The sequence below is a fragment of the Bombyx mori genome, chromosome 11 (assembly GCF_030269925.1).
Source record: "Bombyx mori chromosome 11, ASM3026992v2".
Taxonomy (NCBI): domain Eukaryota; kingdom Metazoa; phylum Arthropoda; class Insecta; order Lepidoptera; family Bombycidae; genus Bombyx; species Bombyx mori.
Window position 1 is genome coordinate 1,995,823 of NC_085117.1, and position 21,966 is coordinate 2,017,788.

Here is a 21,966-nt window from a genome sequence, read left to right on the forward strand (position 1 = left end):
GTTTTATTTATTATTATTTTTTTTATTGCTAGATGTGTGGACGAGCTCACAGTCCACCTGGTGTTTAGTGGTTACTGGAGCCCATAGACATCTACGACATAAATGCGCCAGTATAGTTACAGCGGCTGCCCTACCCTTCAGACTGCTTCACGGCAGAAATAGACAGGGTGGTGGTACCTACTCGCGCGGACTCACCAGACGTCCTACCACCAGTAAAAACTGACCCCGGAAGGAATCGGACGCTTGGGCGAAGAGTGCAGGGGAGTCGTTCGGTGAGTAGGCCCCTGAAAACATCCTTGGGTCCGCAGTCTCTCAGTCGTGGATCAGTCCCACATACCCCGCGAGCCCCCTAGGCGCGGGGACCTAGTAGAAGGTTCGGCCCCCGACCCGAAAAAAAAGGTATGTTGCGGTGTACTATTAATCTTATATATATATATAAATGAATTGCTGTTCGTTAGTCTCGCTAAAACTCGTCTTGAATTATATAATAGATAAGTATGAAAAAGCTCGGAATTAAATAAAAATAGCAATTTTGTTTTTCCCTTGATGTGTCCCCCGTCGGACGGATTCCTTTTGTTTATTTTAAGTTTATTTTATACAAAAGTTAAGGTCTTTTATTTATCGATTGAGGCACTACGAAGTCTGCCGAGTCAGCTAGTCATACTTATATAAATAGATCTAGACATAAATCCATGGATAATCTTGATTATAGGTGCTCTTAAATGATCCTAACTTTACCATCGATTCGAAATGCGGTTCCAACAAGGAGATAAATCGGCATGAAACTCTGGGCTGCCGAAAACAGGGCTTTATGAACTCCGGTAACCACTTAACACCAGGTGGACCATCAGCTCGTCCATCCATCGAAGCAATTACAAAAAAAGGTCAGCGGCTCTCAACCCTCATTTCGCAAGCCCCCGTATTTACAAAAAAGCGATATTTTTATTACGTTACGGAATCTATGGGCTCCGATAACCACTTAATGCAAAGTGGTATTATTAGTGGTATTACTGGTGGTAGGACCTCTTGTGAGTCCGCGCGGGTAGGTACCACCACCCTGTCTATTTCTGCCGTGAAGCAGTCTGAAGGGTAGGGCAGCCGTTGTAACTATACTTGAGATCTAAGAACTTATATCTCAAGGTGGGTGGCGCATTTACGTTTTAGATGTCTATGGGCTCCGGTAACCACTTAACACCAGGTGGGCTGTGAGCTAGTCCACCCAGCAAAGCAAAAAAAAAAGTGGATGGTTAACTCGTTCACTTACCTAACGTAATAAACTATGATCTTAAATTATATGCTTGATATAGTGGCGAATATTGGTTTCCGCGTGCGACCCAGGGTAAAGATGAACAAATATATTCCATGACGTCGAAAGACCAGACTAAGTCGATGGCGCTCACTGGTGGTGGATGGTGACCACTTAGCGTCAAACGGGCGTTCTGCCAAATTTCGTTTTGAAACTCAATTTCTCAATAATTCTAATCAGCGCGACGTTTTCGTTGCTTTTGTTGGCAGATCACCACCCGCCCCCAGCGTTGGTACGTTGTCACCGTTATGAGACATGAGATCAAATTATTATTTTTGTCTATCTAGGCAAACGGGTCTTAGCTAAATGACATCACTCGACGAAAATGAAAAAAAAAACAACAATTGTTACAAATGATTTATTAATTTATTTTGTCATTTTTATTTCAAAATTAATTACTATTAAGTGCGAACGTAACAAAAACCAGATAACGCTTCTTTTTTTTTACAAATACTTATTATTAAACTGCTTTATAAGATTCAATTTCAATTCTATTACCTTTATTTTATTATTTGTAATTTTCTATAAAAATTCTTGTAGTCAGCTAGCAAGCACAATGTAAAATTCAACTGGCAACACGTCCCCGACCGGACTCCGTGAGATATCTCCTTTAGAGCGACATTTATGTCCACAACAGGCCGAAACAAAGATTTCCGTTTAGAATAAAACTTTGAGAAGCTCTGTGCTCATACCTCTCTTTTTTATGATCGAAGCATTACTAGTGGCTCGGAGGCCTTTCCAGTTGCAGCAGGACCGGTGGACGAGCAAATGCTCAGCCAGGAGGGGTGGGATTAGCTTACAGCTGCCCGAGCGCCTCCGAAGGAGACCTAACAACTCAAGAGCAGCTGCTTCGCGAATGAATTTCACACGAGACTTTTTGGCGGGAACGCGAGGAGTGAAGTTGTATGATTTGTTGTCTATTTAGTATTTCTTCAGGTTTAAATGTGTAATAACGGTGGTTTATTAATCTGTGAAAGTGCACAAATGTGGAAAAACTAAATAAAACCGTTGAACGTAACTTCCTAACTTCTCGGGATCCTCCAAAAAGTCCACTGAAAAAGTCTCCGTAAACGACCACCATTTTACTGAGATTATATAATATTTCATCCAATAACATTTCATATTTCATTTCATGCCATGTTTTATATTAATCAACTTCATTTCATTTCACAATATCAATTTTCATATAGTGCAGTTTCCATTAAAATTAAAATAATGCTTGACCTAAAAGTCTTAGTTACCATGTCATAAAGTCCCTTAAGAAGAATCTCACACGTCTCTATGCTTCGATCGAACGTGAGTTGACAGCGCAGAGTTCTGCGTGAACGTGGCGGCGCAGATCGCACACGAATACGGACGTTCGCCTGTGTGCGTGCGGACATGATTCGCGAGTATTCTGTTCGTCTGTAATATACCTAAATACGTGAAGCAAAAACTTGCGACTTCCAACAAGGTTGCGTTAAACGTTCAACGCTCCTGGGGATTTATTTTTATTTTTTATTGCTTAGATTGGTGGACGAGCTCACAGCCCACCTGGTGTTAAGTGGTTACTGGAGCCCATCGACATCTACAACGTAAATGCGCCACATACCTTGAGATATAAGCTCTAAGGTCTCAAGTGTAGTTACAACGGCTGCGCTGCCTTTCAAACCGAAACGCATTACTGTTTCACGGCAGAAATAGGCAGGCTGGTGGTACCTACCCGCGCGGACTCACAAGAGGTCCTACCACCTGTAAGAAGGGGAATAGAAAGACATAGAGCGAGTGTAAATGCGTGGCACTTGCACGCATGCGCGTAGTATACCTGTTACAGGCCAGCGCGAGCGTTAGCAATGTGTGGCGTCCAATATTTTAATGAAGTATCTAAAAAAAGTATATCATATATCTTGCATCCACTGGATGCAAGCAGCGCAGGACCGATATTTGTGGCGAGACTTGGGGGCCTATGTCTAGCATTGGACGTCTGTGGGCTGATAGTACGTAAGTACATATATGTCGGAGAAACCACATTTATTAACACCATCGTCAGACATCGTAGAAGCGAAAAGGGCGATCGAACTAAGAGAAATATTGAGTACACCAATCACGTTTGTTGTCTTAGAACAATTTATAAATCTTCTCTTGACGTCAGCAAATGAAAACGAATGACAGTTCTTAGGACGGAGGCACCGCTCTTCAAGAAGGCTGGTAAGTGTGATGGCATCTACGCGCCTCCATCGGCTAGGCTCTGTCGCAGCACGAAGTTAGCAGAGTTCCGACGATACCGCAATCTCGCTGCCATCTCTAGGCAACTGTGCTGCGTTTCGTTTAGCTACCAAACTAATGATCGTCTCCGAGATATATATCAATGTGCTTTAGCCAATTCACAAATGCGGACTGAATCATTTTAATCCGTATCTTGAAGGACGGAGGTATTAGCCTCAAGGACCGTCCCTTGCCCCTGTAGGAAATTATGATGACCCGCAGACAAAATTGACAAAATAAATCAATTCATCCGACTTCGCGTTCCCGTCGAACAATCTAGAACGTGCCTGAAAGAGCTTACCGTGAATCCCCTACTGCAGACGCCGCAGATCTTATTCCGAGGCGGCGAGACCCCTTCGTGGATCCTCAGCTTGTGCTTCAACAGATCCGCCTTCCTTAAGTAGTTCTGTTGGAGATCAGTGTGGTTGTTGACGCGTCTCTTGATACAAACTGAAGCTAATGCGGACGCGACGTTACTTTTTCGTCAACCGAGAACTTCCCAGTTTTAAGGGGGGACACAAGTGAACGAGCTCACTCGGTTTTAAGTGGTCAGCGGTGCTCATAGACACTGCAAAGTGAATGTCGCCACCCAATACGAGACTTGAGGTCTATGGGAATAGTTGTGTGCTGATATCACCAAATAATACCACTGACCGCCATAAGTGACTACAGATTACAAAGGTCACAGGCGGACGCATCACACAAACCAACCAAATACAAACAAACAAAATTTCAGTTAGGCTAAAAACGTATTTTGACAGATGTTACCTTGTCGCACTCTTCACATCTGTTGTGAATCTTCTTCAAATGAACCAAATCGTAATGGTTCTTCATGTATATGTTTTTACTGAAGACCTTGCCGCAATTCGGACATGGGATCCTGTTGAACAGGCAAAAAAAAAAAAAACCAATAAAATAGTGCGCGTGCAACTTGGTGCACGTGAAGGAAGTGAAACTTCTTTTGCGGTGTGTAGTATTGTGGTTTTCTTAAGTTTTGTAATAGGGAATGCTATGTATGAGAAAAACGACCCCTTTTTACCGTTTATATATATTTTAAATTATAGAAATATATATATTTTTTTTTATCCTGCAAAATAAAAGCAAAATATAAGATAGTTAATATGTTACTGCCATCTACAGGAGCAATTAGAAAATAATAACAAGCCATCTAGTGGCCCACGCTGGTAAGCAGGACTTGTATAAGAGAGACGACCTAGCTCGCTTTCTCCCTCTCCGCGGTTGAGTGGTTAGCGCGACGCTCTGTATATGTTCTCCCTATCGCTCTCCCTAAATTGTATATTTCCTCTAGCCGTAACGAAGCCGCGAGTTAAATTTCACCCTCAACGCGCCTAAAGAAGTTTCACTTCTAAAACAACCATATCGATGAGTTCCTTTTTTGGATGTATAGCTTACGAATCTACCCAGAATACGCTAACCCTGAGCTTGGTAAAGCGACTGAGAGACTCACCAGAATAGTTATTACCGCGGTTCACTGGTGGTATGGTCTCCGCGAGTGGCACCACCGATCTGCCCATTTCGGTGAAACAGTATATTCCAATAGACCACGACCTAATCACGACCGACATCAAGTTTCAAAGCATTTTAAATAAATGAAAAACATTCATGAATATTTACACTCTGTATAAGCACACACATGTATATAATTGCTTTATTTTTTAGTCGGGTGGACGAGATTCCTGGTATTAATTGGTCTCCGGAGACCATGGACATCATCAACGAGATAGCCGCCCCAAGCCTCGAGACGGCTGTCTTACTCTTCAAATCGAAACGCGTTACTGCTTTGCGACAGAAAAAGGCAGGGCGGTGGTACCTACCCGTGCGTACTCACAAGAGGCCTTACAACTGTTATCCCCGGAGCGACCAATACTTCACCAACCTCCGCTTCTTCCCCGGCTTATGTTTCGGGCCGTTCAAGTGTCTTCTGTATTTGTACACGTCGGTGAAGTGCTTGTCGCACTCCACGCAGTAAGCGGGCACGGCGGATGCGTGCGACAACCTCGTGTGCATCCACAGCGACTTGTAACGGGCGAACGTCTTATTGCAGCACGTGCACTTCTTCGGGGCGTGTCTCCTTCTGATATTGAAGACGGACACGCAATGTATCACGAATAGATGAGAGGTCAACGGCCTCGTTTGAATTCGAATGCGCTTACGAAATACGAACCTTACTCTTCTTCTTCTTGTTCTCTACCTTATCTCACTAGATGGGGTCGGCACAGCTAATTTTTCTCTTCCACTCTCTTCTATCAGCCGTCATCTTAACACTCACTCCTCTCTCTCTCTCTCATATCGTCATTCACACACCAAATCCATGTCTTCTTCGGTCGACCTCTTCCCCCTCTACATTGTACTACCATTTCCATAGATCCCCTAGTCACATGCATCTCTTCTCTACGCATCACATGTCACACCAACCGCTAACCGTCCGCTCTTTAATTTGTCAATCACCTGAACTACTTTCACACTTCCTCTGATATACTCATTCTTTATCTTGTCCATTCTTGTCACTCCACAGATCCATCTCAACATTCGCATCTCTGCCGCATGCACTTACGAACCTTACTATTACTATATATGCAAATGAAGCTTCAATTTCCCGCGCATTAGCTTCGACTATCATAATAGTATTATCTATGGTGGAAGCTATGTTTATTCTATAATTGGAATTGCTCTCTGGCTTTGTACATTCAAAAAGATGTATAACGTGCTTTCTTAAAAAATTAAAAAACTTTCAGATTTAAAAAAAAAGGTTTAAATGCTCCAGTAACCACTTAACACCTGGACTGTGAGCTCGTCCGCCCATTTAGATGCAATAAAAAAAACCAATCCGCGTTGCTATTAAACTCAGACGACAGTGTTTACGATGATCTCCGGTGGCCACTTACCGCCAGACCGACGCACTGCCAATATAATCATCGCTTCGAAAGCTTTTGTCATTGCCGTCGTCGGTAGAGGCTCATGGGCACAAGCGACGCCAGGACACAGCCGAGCCCCGCTGCTGAAGGCTAAGGCAGACTAACCAGCTCTGACTCACCTCAAATGATCTTTGATGCAGTACCTCATTTTGAAGGACACTCCGCAGTGATGACAGACGAAAATCTCGTGGAGCCGTCTGTGGTGCGCGTAGAAGTCACGACGCTCGCTAAACCATAGTGTCGGATGCTTAAACGACTAAAAGAAAAATCTTCTACCGAGCGGGTGATATTACTCGGTAGACGGGCGGTCCTAATGTTGTTGTTCAGAGCTTGTACATATGCAAGCTTATCTTAAAAATGTCGAAAGCGAGATTCAGGCAAAAAAATTAATTGCTTGTCTGTAAAGTCACTTTACGGACGATAGTTTGACGTGATGACGTCAGCAGCGGAACTATTCGAACTGCTAGCTCTGACGTCACGCGAGAACAGAGATACAATGTGTCACAAGCCAACGCTTGGGCCGATCGTGCCTCTCTATCGCTTGTTCTGTGCTCTCGCTCGCACGCTCAGGCTCGGGCGGAACGTGACACTTTTTCGTGCGTGCAGCCGGTGTTCATCGATTTATTTCGTTTATTTAATTATTTCACTTACTTCAGATTTTGCATCCATATTACATTCATTAACAATAACATTTCATTTAGTATATCAAAATTAAATAAAAACAATAAGTACAATTTCGAAATATAATAATAATAATAATAAAACAAAAAATTAAAATAAATGTCAAAACTACCTTAACCTATAGGCTGGTTTGGATCCAGAGTGCTCAACATGCACACGATTCATACAACTTTATCACGTCAAAAATATCGTATTGGTAAATAACGATACAAACTTGACAGGGGACTAGGGTCACGGCGTTTGAGAGCCACTGGTTTAGTTCGAAAAAAAAAACACTTACCTAAATTTAGCGTCGCATTTCAAACACTGCAACACTGCGCCGTGCTCTCTGACGTGTCTACCTTTCGAGCTGTCACCCTGACATATCTGTCGGCAATACTGACATTCGTAAACGTCAAAATGGCTGGCGATGTGCATCTTCAGGCGAAGCTTGTCGGGAAAATTCGACTCGCAGATATCACAGATGTATGACAATCTCTTCTGTCAATGACCAATAGATAGTTCTTTCAGTTGCGTGTTGATAAATCGAGGATATAAAATGTTTAAAGACTACAAAGTTTTTTAGTGGACCTTTTTTTATTTATTGGCAACGATTATTGAACGGTAATAGGCAAGTGGCTTAGCCATGCCTTGAGCAACGGTATCCACTCATTATCAGTGTGCTTAGTGCGAGTTTTTTAACGTTCTCGATAGCGTAAAAGTTAACTTAAATTTGTATGCAGTTGGAACAGCGTCCCTAGCGGCAAACGTAGGTAAACGTTTTAACTCGAGAACGTTAAAAAACTCGCACTAAGCACACAGGTGGCCCGTATCGCTCGTCAGACTACAGGGACAATTAAAGCCCTAGTATTAACAGATTACCGTGGATATCGCAATACTTTTTTTCCTACATCTCACAGATAAAACTGTGATAAAAATTCTGTATTAATCCAGGTTATAAAGTATGTTACTTTTGTGGTAACATACGAGAAAAAAAATCATAGCCATAGTTTACTGAATTACAGAGTTAGTGCAGAAGGAACTCACATTGTGATATCTCTTGTTATGACTCTCCAGTAACCTATTATTTTTGAAAAAGTACACGCAAGATTCACATTTGAACTCTTTCCCTTTAAAAAGATCACTGCATCTGTGGGTATTCAGAAATGAATTCAATTCGTCAACGTTGTTGAATCTCTTCTTCTTAAACATTGTGTTCTCTTGTAATTTTATTATTACATATTTGGGCTTTTTGTTTAATAAGGCTCGTCTTCTCGCCCAGTTACTTTGCTTTTTCATTCTCTGCTTTTTATTTTCAATTTCTTCCGCATCTAAAACTACAGAAGCTTCTTTGTTAAATTCTCTTTTTAACTCTACACATTCTGTTTGCACGCATTGCTTCGTTGTTTCCGGGAACGAGAGAGAGCTACTCTTGAATTTCTGAAATCAAAATATGCACCTACATTAATACCTTATAGCAGGGGTGGCCAACTGGTAGATCGCGATCGACCTGTTGATCGAACACAAAATATATGGATTGTGGAACTCAGTGTTATTGGCATGTAAAACTGAATATCCCCATAGGTAGCAACACTCATGTTGTGCTATCTACGAGCCCCGTGACTCCTTTACACTGAAAGCTCCATGACTTAATTTACGTTCGAGTGATTGCTGTAAATGCTTAGAGACTGGCATTGATTTAATAATTTTACCAATTACATACCGTTCCACTCAACAATAGTCCGATAGCTCTTTGCACACGATTGTAAAAATCGTCAATCCTTTTCAGCATGGCTTCGCATTCCAAACATATTTCAATCATTTCCAAGTCGAATAAGCCCTGAAAACAATTTCGTTCACACAAAAAAGATTTTAAGAAATAGGCAATCTTTCTATCCATTGTGTTCAAAACTGACAGTTGTATCAGCAAGTAATAAGTAAATATTTTATAAGTAATTTATTCTATTCAAATGAGATATTATGTTTTTATGTGTTTTGTTCAGATTCAATGGTAGATTCTAGGAAGCACTGCCCATGAGCTCACCTATCCGTCCAAGAGTAGCTAGAATAGCGCCTTAGACTACCGGCAAACAGGTACGAATAAAAAATCTATGTTACAAAAAGTCAAACTTTACTATAACATAATAATAAAGACAGTGGCTTTGTCTTTTTATTATTTTTTTATATCGACAGTAGAAAACTGTAGATAGTGTAGAATACTGTAGAACAACGAATTTGAGGAAAAAAATATTCAAAAAAATAGTTTCAAACTAAACAGCTTTTTTTATTGCCCTTGTAGGCACACGGCTCACCTGATGGTGAGTGGTTACCGTCACCCAAGGACTTCAGAAATGCCAGGGGCAGAGCCGAGCCGAACATAATTAACTAACTATTCTTCTGCCAACCCTCAAAATTCTGTTTTATCCAAGGAACCATACCTATTATTCGTAGTCAAACATAAGTTGGCAGCATTTCAAAAGATGTAAATTTGTGTTTTTATAAATATTGTTTTGTTCTTAGATGGGTGGACGTGCTTCTCTAACATTAAGTGGTTATCTGAGCCCATAGCAATCAAAAAAGTAAAGTAAAATGCAGAGTAAATAATAATACTTACTTTGCAATCCGAAAATAATTTTCGAAAAATAGCAGATAATTGCCCTAATGGTTTCAACTTCTGTTCCCCATTCAAACAAGTGCGGCATAGAAGAACCTCATTGTTTATTTCACTTTTTACTTCAAATTCCATATTGTAACCGAAACTATAAATTATTTTTGGTTAAAAGTTGTGTTTTGTGCTGTTTATAGATTTAAATATTTCCGTAAATCGTAAAAATTACATTTTAAATTGATTTTTATGTACGGTACTGTTTTAATCTTATATCCAGCCTATTTTCTCAAAAGAGGAGATCAAAACAATAGTATATAAATACAAGTTTCTAAACGAGTAAACGAATTGAAACATGTCAAAAAATAACAACATAACAACATAACAAAATCACAACAAAATAATAAACAGATGTTTTACTAGTAGTAGTAGTTTTCTTTTTCCAACTGGAAAGGCAAAGGTATCATACCATACAGCCTAACCTTTTGTATATTTTTTATATATGAAAAATGATATTATGAAATGAAGTTGGTTAATTAATGTGAAACATGACACATGTTTAATTTTCCCACATTTGTGCACTTTCACAGATATTAAATAGTTAATAAACCACCGTTATTACACATTTAAACCTGAAGAAATAGACAAAATAAAACAAATCACACAACTCTTCACTCCTCTCGTTCCCGCCAAAAAGTCACATAAACAGTAAAGCCATGTTCAAAATGGAACCGGTACAAATGTAACCTAATAATTGAAAGTGCCGAGGCCAGTGCAGTGTACCGGCTCCTTAACGCCGCGCCGCACAGTGGGTCGATACTATGATTTTAGTGACTTAGGCACCAACTTTGTTTTTTTTCATTTTTCTTTATGTAGATAGATAGAGCTCGTTAATCTAAATAATAATTGTTTTAAGCAAAAATTACAAAAACTTAATAGTTTGGTCAGAAAAATGTGTTTTGTGATTTTTTTGTATGGAGCGGGTCACATTAAATTAAATTCCTGCTAAGTACCGCGAGGTCCCGCTTTGAAACTTTATTTTCCTTACACCTTGTGTATTCTACTATCATTTGATGCTACGAACATGTGCATAAAGTTGCAACTCTGCCAAATAAATGGATCGAAAAAAATGAATAAATACATAGAATAAAAACCTTTTTTTTTTTTTTCGTAAGTACTTTTAAGTTAAATTTGATTTGGATTAGTAAGTAAAAGCACGTAATGATACCCATAATTACATAATACCTAACAACAATACATTTAGTAGGTCTCTAATTAAGCAATCTCTCTAATTATTAGGATAGTTAACATTATTTAATGAGGATAACTAGTTAAGCAGCCATTACTGGGTAGTAGAAAATATAGTAAACATTTGTTTGTCTCTGGAAGTATAAAGTGACCATGTTTATTATATACTAACTAGTGTTCGTTTATTCGTACTACTACTAGCATCTCGTGATTGTCGTTGTGATCTTCCTTTTTCCGTTATAATGAATAATTTTGTTAACAATTTAGAATTATTTATGATTTTAAGAGAGCAACTACAGTCGCTGTCTGATAATAAAAAACTCTTTCAATTCCTACAAAATCAAATAAACGTGACCGAAGAGAAAAGTATTGAGCTCCAAAAATTCTGTATGCACTTTTGTTCAAATATAAGTGCAATATGAAAACGAAGTAGTCGCATGTTAGCAGTTTATAAGAAAAAAATGTGATTGGTTAGAAGGTGCAATAAACTGGCCCGTAGGAATGATATCTAAAGCTATCAACACTGCACAGGAAAGGCTCGAGATTTCTAATACTGAAGATGTTGAAAATGTACCACCCTCAAATGTACTACAGAAGCCTCGACCCTCGACATCTACTTTTACGCCTCGAAAACCTTTTGAAGAATTGGGATCCAGGCAAAAACGAAGACGTATTGAACAAATTTACCAATCGCTTTCGTTATCCCCGGATGAAATGAAAGCTACTACAACTGATAGTTTGAGAAACACTGGAAATGACGATGTAGGAGAAATAATGAAACACTAGTCAAATCACCCCGAAGATCTAAAAAAAGTTAAGGAGTGTTTAAGTACAAGTAAAGTGAAAAGTAGTACATATTCTCCCGATAAGGCACTATTAGTTTCACTTAAATTAAGTAAGTGGCAGTATATAAACCTAAGAGAAGCAGCAAGTGAAAATGGGTCTGATTTATACCCTTCTTAATATAAAATTAAGCAAGAAAAGACCAAATGTTATCCAGGGAAAGACGAGGTAATTAATACTGAAGAAGGAGCTGTTATTAAAATGCAAGCATTACTAAACTTGGCGCTATATAGGCTTTTAGATGTGATTACTTCGGATTTGGCAAGCTTGGCTTTCGGATTCAGCAAGAGAGCAACTGCTTATAATCAAATAGGCTTTGATAAAGCCCCAGGTCAAAGTAATTCTAAACAGAAAACTGAAACAGAGTTTGATGATTCATCTATTTTTATGGTCAGTCTAGTTCCTATAAGGCTTCAGAAATTTGATGGAACAGTTGTTTGGGAAAACGATCTACCCTAATCAACTTTTTATTGCCGTCCAATAATGTTTAAGAAACGCAGTCAACAGTGGCAATTATAAAAGCTAGCATAACAGAAGAAATAGAAAGACTTCAGCCATCAAAAATCAAACAAGTTGAAGTGAAGCATCAATTGCACATGACGATGATAGACGGCAAAATAACCTCATATTTGTCAGAAACATTTTCTGCTGTCTGTGATATTTGCAAAGCAAAACCGTCAGAGTTTTTTGGAGTCACTTGCTTGTCAAAGAGAAAATAATGAAGAAATCTTCCAGTATGGGTTTACATATTAACATGTCTGGATAAGATGCATGGAGTGCTTACTTCATATCGGTAAATATCATTTTATTACTTCACAATTTTTTCATCGTATGTAGTTTCCTGTGAGATTATTTTTTATATGACACTTTTTTGTTTGCATCTTATCATTTGGACTTCAAGAAATGGGGTTGCAAGGGGGGATGACAAAGAAAAAATATCAATCAGAAAAAGCGCTATACAGCAAGCGTTTAAAAAGGAATGCGGTTTACTTATAGATGTTGTCAAGCAAGAAGTAGGAACAACCAATGATGGCAATACTGCTAGAAGATTTTTCAGGGATGCAGAAGGAACAGCCCACATAACAGGAATACGTAAAGATTGAATAGAGAGGTTTCACGTGATTCTTCAGACTGTTACATCTGGAGAGCGCGTGGACCTTTCCAATTTTTCCGAATTTTGTAGATATAGGTACTGCAGAATTGTATGTTAATTTATATCTCTGTTATTATATGCCTTCCAGTATCCATAAATTGTTGGCTCATGGCGATGATATACAATAATGAAGAACTTTCGTGCCATTCAAATAGGTAAGCTCTCGGAAGAGGCAGCGGAAGCTCTCAATAAAGATTTTCGGAAATATACAGAGAGTTGTTATTCTAAAAAAATAAGTAGAACGTCGACTAATGAGGATATTTTACACAATCTTCTTTTGTCTTCTGGCCCAAAGATCGAATGGTGAAACAAAATATATAAAACTTAGAGAGATTGCTTAATTAGAGACCTACTAAATGTATTGTTGTTAGGTATTATGTAATTATGGGTATCATTACGTGCTTTTACTTACTAATCCATATCAAATTTAACTTAAAAGCACTTACGAAAAAAAATATAAAGGTTTTTATTCTATGTATTTATTCATTTTTTTCGATCCATTTATTTGGCAGAGTTGCAACTTTATGCACATGTTCGTAGCATCAAATGATAGTAGAATACACAAGGTGTAAGGAAAATAAAGTTTCAAAGCGGGACCTCGCGGTACTTAGCAGGAATTTAATTTAATGTGACCCGCTCCATACAAAAAAATCACAAAACACATTTTTCTGACCAAACTATAAAGTTTTTGTAATTTTTGCCTAAAACAATTATTATTTAGATTAACGAGCTCTATCTATCTACATAAAGAAAAATGAAAAAAAACAAAGTTGGTGCCTAAGTCACTAAAATCATAGTATCGACCCACTGTGCGCCGTGCACAATAGATGAAACAAACTCTGCTCTCAATTAAAACAAATGGTAGAGCACTCATCAAGAAGTCGACTGGTAACGAAGCTTGTACGAGACTTGTTGGCGAGTAAGCGAGGCGTGAAAATCTGTGATTTGTTTGTTGTTAATTTAGTGTTCAGCTACAGACTTAAACGTGTAATGATGGTGGCTTATTGACCGATTAGCGTTTGTGAGAAAATAAAATATTGCTTCTGGTTGCGGCTCATCGCCTTCTTCCAAAAAGTCCACCGAAAAAGTCTCGGTAAGTAACAACCATTATTGCTAAGACTTTCATCCCATCTCATCTCTTATTTAATTTCATATTAATTAATTAATGTCTCAAATTAATCAACTTCATTTAATTACGCTCTATACATTTTTCATAAAAAAATTATTCACAATTAAGCTCTATGGTATGACACCTTCGTCTTTCCAGTTGGAAAAATAGAACTACTAGTTATTACAGTTAATTGTCATAATCAAAAGGTTTGAAAAACTATGTACAAAAACCACTGAAGTATGTATCTAATAAAAAAACAAGTTAAATGCTAAACAAACGCAAAAATGGACTTGATTGATCTAAATTATTGTATGACAAACGACGAAGTTCATAAGCCCAAAGCAAATGTTTGTTTTTGTTGTTTAAATGACAGTAAAACCTTGATTCGATTTCAGTTTTGTAAACACCGGATATTCCTTCAAAATCATTTTAAAGAAAAGGTAACTTTTCTAGTTCAATAAAAAAACTAAAAACCAGTAATTTATCACAATTAGAACTAATTTTGCGGCGTAATCTCGGGCTATTTACTTTAGTGGTTTGTGACCACGGAAACTGAAATAATCGAAAATTCGGAATATATTATCAATAATAAACGTTTTTTTCCCCCTTTCTTTCTGGCTTTCGTTACTTAGATTAAAGTACAATTTTGCCAACGTCGGGTAGTGGAGGTATCAACATAATTATGCTAGGACATTAACATAACATTTACAGGCATGAACTGAAAATATAGTTACCTATTTAGTTTTACAATTTTTGTATTTAACAGTTGAAAGATGCAAGCGAGTAGACTACCTTTTTACTGGAGAAAGTTAATAGGAAGTTCATGTTGATGGGGAAGGGGATTATGTTTTTTAATAAAGTATATAGGGAATCACAATTGTTGTTAAGAATGCAGTTGAAGAATATATGATCCACAGTACCTTCCTCGAATCCACAGTCGGATATTGCTGTATTTCTTATTTTGAATTTTAACAGTTGGACAGGTGAACAAACGTGTCCCAGCCGCATTCTGATAAGAATGCTAGTGGTACTTTTGTTAAGATTTCTGTACTTAAAAACCACGGGGAATGGGGTTTTGTTGGTTGGATTATAGAATACTTATACTTAAAAGATTCCCATTCTATGCTCCAGTCACGGAATAAAGTTTTCTTAGCAATACTTAATATATTGGTCATTGTATTATAAAAAAAAATTCTATCACCATGCAATGTAGCCTTTTTTTCCAAATCATCTGCATACTCATTTCCTTTAATGCCGACATGAGCAGGAACCTCGTTAGATTAAAATGTATAAATAGTTTTAATTATGCCTACTACTCGCGAAGATCAAAAATAATATCGTAGTATTTTTTACTGTTGTGAATAGTAAAAAGGTCTTAAGACGCTATTGTTTTTATTCCAGTTGAACATACAAAACCTATTTGTGTGTGTCAAATGCCACAGTTTCATGAAAAAGATCAATCTGTTCTTCAGGCAAGTGGAACAGAGCTATTCCACGCTCAAGGCACAGGTACGTAATAGAGTTTCTAACATAGTATTTTATTTATTTTATTTTGCGACGTTGCACAGATAGATTCCATAATCCTGCCTACTCCTACTGCGAAGAGTTCGTCCGTTCCGGTTAGAAAGTTTACTTCGTTCATTTAAGACTTCTGTGTTGGTGCCAGCATGTACATGAGCTCTGATAAACACTTAACACATTGTAAGCCGGCCTTGTGAATATGTGGGATTCGAAGTCTGTCACTTAAGTACTGGCTCTTTTGCTTCTATTTTTCGTTATCTTTATTTGGATATATTGAATATGGTAACTAAATAGTGTTTTACGAAAATGTACAACATTTTTTAGTTTTTCTTCACATACCCATTGATTGTGAACAAGCGAACCATGTCAGAGCTCAGGTTTTAAGTGGTTGATAACGTGTCGGCGCTTAATGTTTCTAGGGCACCAGCACACAATGTGATAATACATATATACCATGATTCAGCCATGCATCTAACCAATGAATAAAAAGTTTGACAAGTGTTCAAATGTTTCTATTAAAAGTAAAGTTCAGGTTTCGTTTTTTGTTTATTGCTTAGATGGGTGGACGAGCTCACAGCTCACCTGGTGTTAAGTGGTTACCGGAGCCCATAGACATCTACAACGTAAATGTGCCACCCACCTTGAGATATAATATAGGTCTCAGTATAGTTACAACAGCTGCCCCACCCTTCAAACTGAAACGCATTACTGCTTTACAGCAGAAATGGGCTGGGTGGTGGTACCTACCCGTGCAGACTGACAAGATATCGTACCACCAGTAAAAGTGTATTTACTGCGCTCATATTCGGTAATACTACTATTTGCAGATTCCATATAATAATGCAAACATAACCACAAATCTCATACGAAGTAATATTGAAGTAATATCAAACTTAAATGATGTCAAAGAAATCAAAATTGAACCTTTAACTCCACAATTTCAAGATGACATTGAAATTGAAGTTAAGCTTGAAGAAGCACCCAATATTAGTAAGTCAACAGTACGGAGTCTTCCAGAACCTCTACAGGTAAATGACAGTAATATTAATGAATAAAATACAATTTATTCCTGTATTGATTTCTAGAAATTTTGTTATAGCTCTTGCAACTAAGCTTGGACATAATTTATGGTTAGTGTTCACTGTCATTCTTGGACGCTGGCAATCAGTGGCAACTCTGTTGCTGTTACTACTTTTATATAAATAAGATAAAACAGAAAATATTTACATTTTAAGTAAGCAGGAACAATTAGATTATATGTCTACTCAAGTTCTTCTGTGAGATTTCACTGCAAGCAACTTTCTTACCGTCTGAGATGTTCACCAAACAATTTTTAATCGAGAATGAGAAGTGGTGTGTGTGTCTTGTGCGCCTGCATTAGGTCAACACCACCCTCTGTCGCGAAGTAGTGCTGGCAGGCGATGCTCGACTTCTGCGAGTCCACCATCTCACAGAAGCAGGCTGCGGTACGGGAGAGAGAGAGCTCTTCTCCCCTCTCGGCGGCCGCCGCCGAGCTGGGGTCTCTAGGAGGGTGTTGGTCCAGCTCCAGCCCCTGAGAGGAGGCAGTGTCCTCCCGGTTATGGTCACGTGGCGACCTAAGGGGGTCGAGGCTGCGCCGCACGCTAGCGTCACTCTAACGAGCTGGCACCAGGAAGATGGGACGACGCGTCGGCGGCGGCGGCCCGCGATTCAGTCTGTGTTGCCGTCGTCACTGTCTTTGCCGAACATACTGTAGAAGAGCAAGCCGGTCGGCAGTGTATCGCGTTCCGATCCGGTAGGCTGGTTCTTACCCAGCGAGATATCCCGGAACACCACTGGCATCACCTCCACGGAAATTGCCATCATTGGTATTTGACGATTGCCTCGACGACCGGCCGGGCGGGTGCCCTCGGCGTGGCGCCGTCTGATTGTAGTGCTGACCGCGGGCACCCCCCCTTCTATGACCGGCTTCTGAACACGGGCGGAGATCGGATGTCGGGTGTGTGAGTGCAGGGGAGTCGTTTAGTGCCTTAGGGTCCCAAAATACCCTTGAGTCCGCAGTCTGCTCCCAACATCTGCAGATCATCAAGTCCAACATACTCCGAGTGGCCTCAAGGCGCGGGGAAAAAGCCAAGCCAAGCATCTAAGCAATAAATAGAAAGTTTGACAAGTATTCAAATGTTGCTATTGTATGAACGTTTACTTCAATGTGAAATGTATTTACTGACCTAATGATAGATGATACTACTATTTGCAGATTCCACATAACAATGTTAACATGTCTACAATATTGAATAACTATAATTTTAAAGTAATATCGACCTCAAATGATGTAAAAGAAATCAAAATTGAACCTATCACTGCTCGATATGAAGATGATGAAGATGAAAATGATATTGAAGTTAAGTTGGAAGAAAAACACAATATTAGTAAGGCAACAGTACAGAGTCTTCAGGAACCTTTACAGGTAAATGTTAATAACAGTAATGAATAAAATATTATTGATTACTATATAAATTTTGTTATATTTCTTGCAACTAAGCTTGCTGTTCATTCTTTACTTAGCGGTAAGTGCTTACTGTCATTCTTGGATACTGGCAGTCAGTGGCACCTCTGTTGCTGTTACTACCTATATGTGTAAATGAATAACATGAAACAGTGAAAAAATATTTACATATTAAATAAGTTAGTATCAGGTAACTTTCTTACCATCTGAGGTGTTCAGTTGACAGTTTTTAATAGAGAAAGATACGAAAAGATAAGATTCTTACCGGTGGTAGGATCTCTTGTGAGCCCGTGCGGGTAGGTACCACCACCCTGCCTATTTATACCGTGAAGCAGTAATGCATTTCGGTTTGAACGGCGGGGCAGCCGTTGTAACTATACTGAGACCTTAGAACTTATATCTCAAGGTGGGTTGCGTATTTCTGTTGTAGATGTCTATGGGCTCCAGTAACCACTTAACACCAGATGGGCCTTGAGCTCGTCCATACATCTAAGCAATAAAAAAAAAACATCTCTTGCAAATAGTAAATTCCTACAAGTCTCTCCCATACTAGGGATTGCTTATTAATGGGTGGCATTTTGGAATGATTCTCTTCAGAAGAGATTTGAGAAGATATGACAAAATTTGTTTGCTATGCAAACGTCATCTCAAACTGTTATATAACAACAGTCACTCCCAGCATCCCTGAGGCTACCTAGAACCAGTAACCAATACTTAACCACTACTTCCTATTTTAATCCCGTTGCGTTTAAAAAATTAATTGTTCTAATAAAAATACATACTGAACTCATGTCACAAATAACTGCATAATGAAGCAATAACATTGTATGTCAAAAAAATCACGTCATTACGGATCCTCCCGATTAACGGTGCTTTTAGGTACCTCAAGCACCGGTCACCGTCCTCGTCGAACCCATCCCACCCACGGGACCACCTACTCTTCTCGCTCACGGTTCGACGGTTCATCTTCTGTGAGTTTTTTTTTTTTAATTATTACCTCTTTTTCTGATAAAGGTGCAAGCAGCCAGCACCTTTGTTCATATGCTAAGACTTTTATTTTGTACTCCTTTCATGAAAATCTCTTTGTATAACATCACAGCTCACAGTAGTGACTATTCTTGCAGTAAGCTCTTGAATTCTTCTTCTTCTGTTTGATTTTGGCTCGCGCGGCTTGCGCATTTGCCACAGAGCAAAATAAAAGGTTGGGAAACTACGTAATAAAAAAATAAACTTGATCGGATTCGCAAGGGAAAGATTAGGAAAGTTAGAGAATAAATGAAAATACATATATAAATAAGATTAAATTAAATATGTACATCATTCGATAATATAAATAAAGACAATAAACTGTATACATTAGGAGAATTCATAGATAAAAGACACATAATGGAAGTAGGAAAAGGAATACGTAATGTAATGAAATCAACTTTAGATAGAAAGAAGAGTATCATTTAGAGAGCAAGAAAAGAAAATGTGATTAACGTCACAGACTTCAGCACCGCAATCACAGGCTGGACTATAAACAATTTTGAATTTAAAAAGATGGGCTGAAGTGGAAACATGTCCCAATCGCATGCGAATGAGACATGTTGTTACATGCTTAGCGAAATGAATTTTGAAAAACCACGGCTTTGAAGGTATTGTAATTCAGTAAGACTTTTTGGAGGTGTCCTCATTTTTTGTGGTGGTAGGACCTCTTGTGAGTCCGCGTGGGTAGGTACCACCACCCTGCCTATTTCTGCCGTGAAGCAGTAATGCATTTTGGTTTGAAGGGTGGTGCAACCGTACAATGTCTACAACAACTATACTTGACAACTTATATCTCAAGGTGGGTGGCGCATTTACGTTATAAATGTCTATGGGCTCCAGTAACCACTTAACACCAGGTGGGCTGTATATATTTAATCTAATGAAATAAGTTTCATTTATTTAGTTTCTATTATACCTTTACCCAGGTTAGAGCTCCGCGAGCTCACCAACTCGCTCGGTTACCCCTCTCAAGGTTACCAGCTTTGGTAGGAAAAAAACTTTATATATTTTTTTTTAGAGCCGATCATGATAATAAAAGAGAACGTCAGAAACGATACAGAGAGCAGAACAGAGACAAATTGAAAAATCGTGAAGCGGAAAGAAGAAAACGTATACAACATACACAAAGTATTGCCGGACTATCTGCGTCATCAAACACAATAAATAATGAAGAAATTGTAACTGCTCAAAGTTTATCGGGTTGGGAAGAAACTCGACCGTCATCAATTCAAATAAACGAGAGAGACAAAGAAATGAATGCTCTCCAGAAAAAAAGGGAACGTCAACGAAGGTACAGACAGCAGAACAGAGATAGACTGAAGCAGCGCGAAGCGGAAAGAAGAAGGAGAAGTCTACAAAATGCAGAAATGATTACAGAATTATCTATGTAGATACCCGTATAGCTGCTGGTCGGTTATGTCGTGTTGAATCGTGTTGTATATATGGGAGCGGCGGAGCGCAGAGCGACGTGCGTTCGTCTCGGTGTTGTTGCCTCGACTGGCGAGTGGCGACCGGTTTCGGTCACCACAGCATTTACTGTACATTCGTTTGAGTGGCGTTGGGTGGACGAGCTCACAGCCCACCTGGTGTTAAGTGGTTACTGGAGACCACGGACATCTACAACGTAAATGCGCCACCCACCTTGAGATATAAGTTCTAAGATCTCAGTATAGTTACAACGGCTGCCCCACCCTTCAAACCGAAACGCGTTACTGCTTCACGGTAGAAGTAGGCAGGGCGGTGGTACCTACCCGCGCGGACTCACAAGAGGTCCTACCACCAGTAGATGTACGGGGCTGCACTAAGGAGACGCTGCCATCCCGGGATTCTGCGATTCTGTTTCAAATAGGGCAGCATGCCATACCGGACAATGAGAAGATCTTCCACCAAGCGTGTGTAATTGCTCGGTAGACCGACTGTCCAAATGTTATTGTTCATAACTTGTATAAATATGCAAGCTTATCTTTAAAATTTCGTAGGAATCATAGACGAGATTCAGGCATCTGTCTAATATCTTGTGTTCTGTGATGGCTACCGCCACGCCTACCGCCACGCCTACTTCTCCGAATACACAGAATTTATAGATGTAATGAATGTAATACCGTCAGAGGAAACATAGAATTAATATAACTATTACCGAAGTCATTAAATAAAAGTAAAATTGATAAATGGTTTATTATTATATGTTACTTTACCTTTTCTAAACTTTACATCGTCCCATACTGTTATGTTTCAATTATGAAGGGTAGAATTAAAGACGGCCGTCTCTGTGTATTAAAAATTGTCTGCTGAAAGGGAAGCCAATTAAGGTGGCGCCACAGTAGCAAGTGGAAAAATTTGAAAAACAGCGTGTCATAGACTGCTAGAATTGGATACTAAATTGAAAAGGAAAGAAACACTTCCTACATAAATAGTAATCTAAATAAACAGTTGAGAATTTAAATATTGTATATTTTTAAACTACACGAGTCAGGACAAATATTAAATTTTTAAACCCTTCAGTCTTTACTCTGTTTAAAACTGCTGTATTCACATCATTTTCACATCCAACACTAGAGCTGTTTCGGTGAGTCTTCCAACAACAACTCGCTGTTTAGTTTTACAGGTGGACATTTTTTCAAATTGCCCTTTTCTTATCAAGTACCACTTCTACCCTCCAAAGCAGGGGTGAGGCGTATTTATCGAAGCAGTCAAACGGAACAGTTTCGTCTATGAAAAAACCTGGAACTGTTGTCTATGGACCGAAACAACTGTGCCATAAGCTAAGCGTCCACAGGTCGGTATCGTACGCATCGGACGCATCGCATCAACCGCATTATTTTTTC

The 21,966-nt window shown here is 39.0% G+C and overlaps 2 protein-coding genes across 4 annotated transcripts; one reads left to right on the forward strand and one right to left on the reverse strand.

Moving 5' to 3' along the window:
* Positions 1-1,650: 1,650 nt before the first annotated feature.
* LOC101741194 (zinc finger protein 28) lies at positions 1,651-10,204 on the reverse strand. 3 transcript variants are annotated; one of them, XM_062670954.1, is made up of 10 exons: positions 9,984-10,195; positions 9,761-9,905; positions 8,870-8,986; positions 8,194-8,586; positions 7,448-7,647; positions 6,606-6,713; positions 5,448-5,645; positions 4,319-4,430; positions 3,852-3,956; positions 1,651-2,710 (listed from the first exon to the last, which is right to left on the reverse strand). In XM_062670954.1, exons 2-10 carry the CDS (start codon positions 9,890-9,892, stop codon positions 2,576-2,578), a joined length of 1,500 nt encoding a protein of 499 aa, XP_062526938.1. In that variant the 5' UTR covers positions 9,893-9,905; positions 9,984-10,195; the 3' UTR covers positions 1,651-2,575. The 3 variants fall into 3 exon arrangements, with proteins under 3 accessions (XP_062526938.1, XP_062526940.1, XP_062526939.1); XM_062670956.1 differs by having other exon boundaries at positions 7,448-7,533; positions 9,761-10,204; XM_062670955.1 differs by having other exon boundaries at positions 6,630-6,713; positions 9,761-10,200.
* A 4,068-nt stretch (positions 10,205-14,272) lies between these two features.
* On the forward strand, positions 14,273-21,310 carry LOC119629092 (uncharacterized). Its single transcript, XM_062670957.1, has 6 exons — positions 14,273-14,546; positions 15,508-15,615; positions 16,455-16,655; positions 17,864-18,073; positions 18,992-19,083; positions 20,160-21,310. The coding sequence occupies exons 1-6, from the start codon at positions 14,391-14,393 to the stop codon at positions 20,530-20,532; spliced, it is 1,140 nt and encodes a 379-aa protein (XP_062526941.1). The 5' UTR covers positions 14,273-14,390; the 3' UTR covers positions 20,533-21,310.
* The last annotated feature ends 656 nt before the right edge of the window (positions 21,311-21,966 follow it).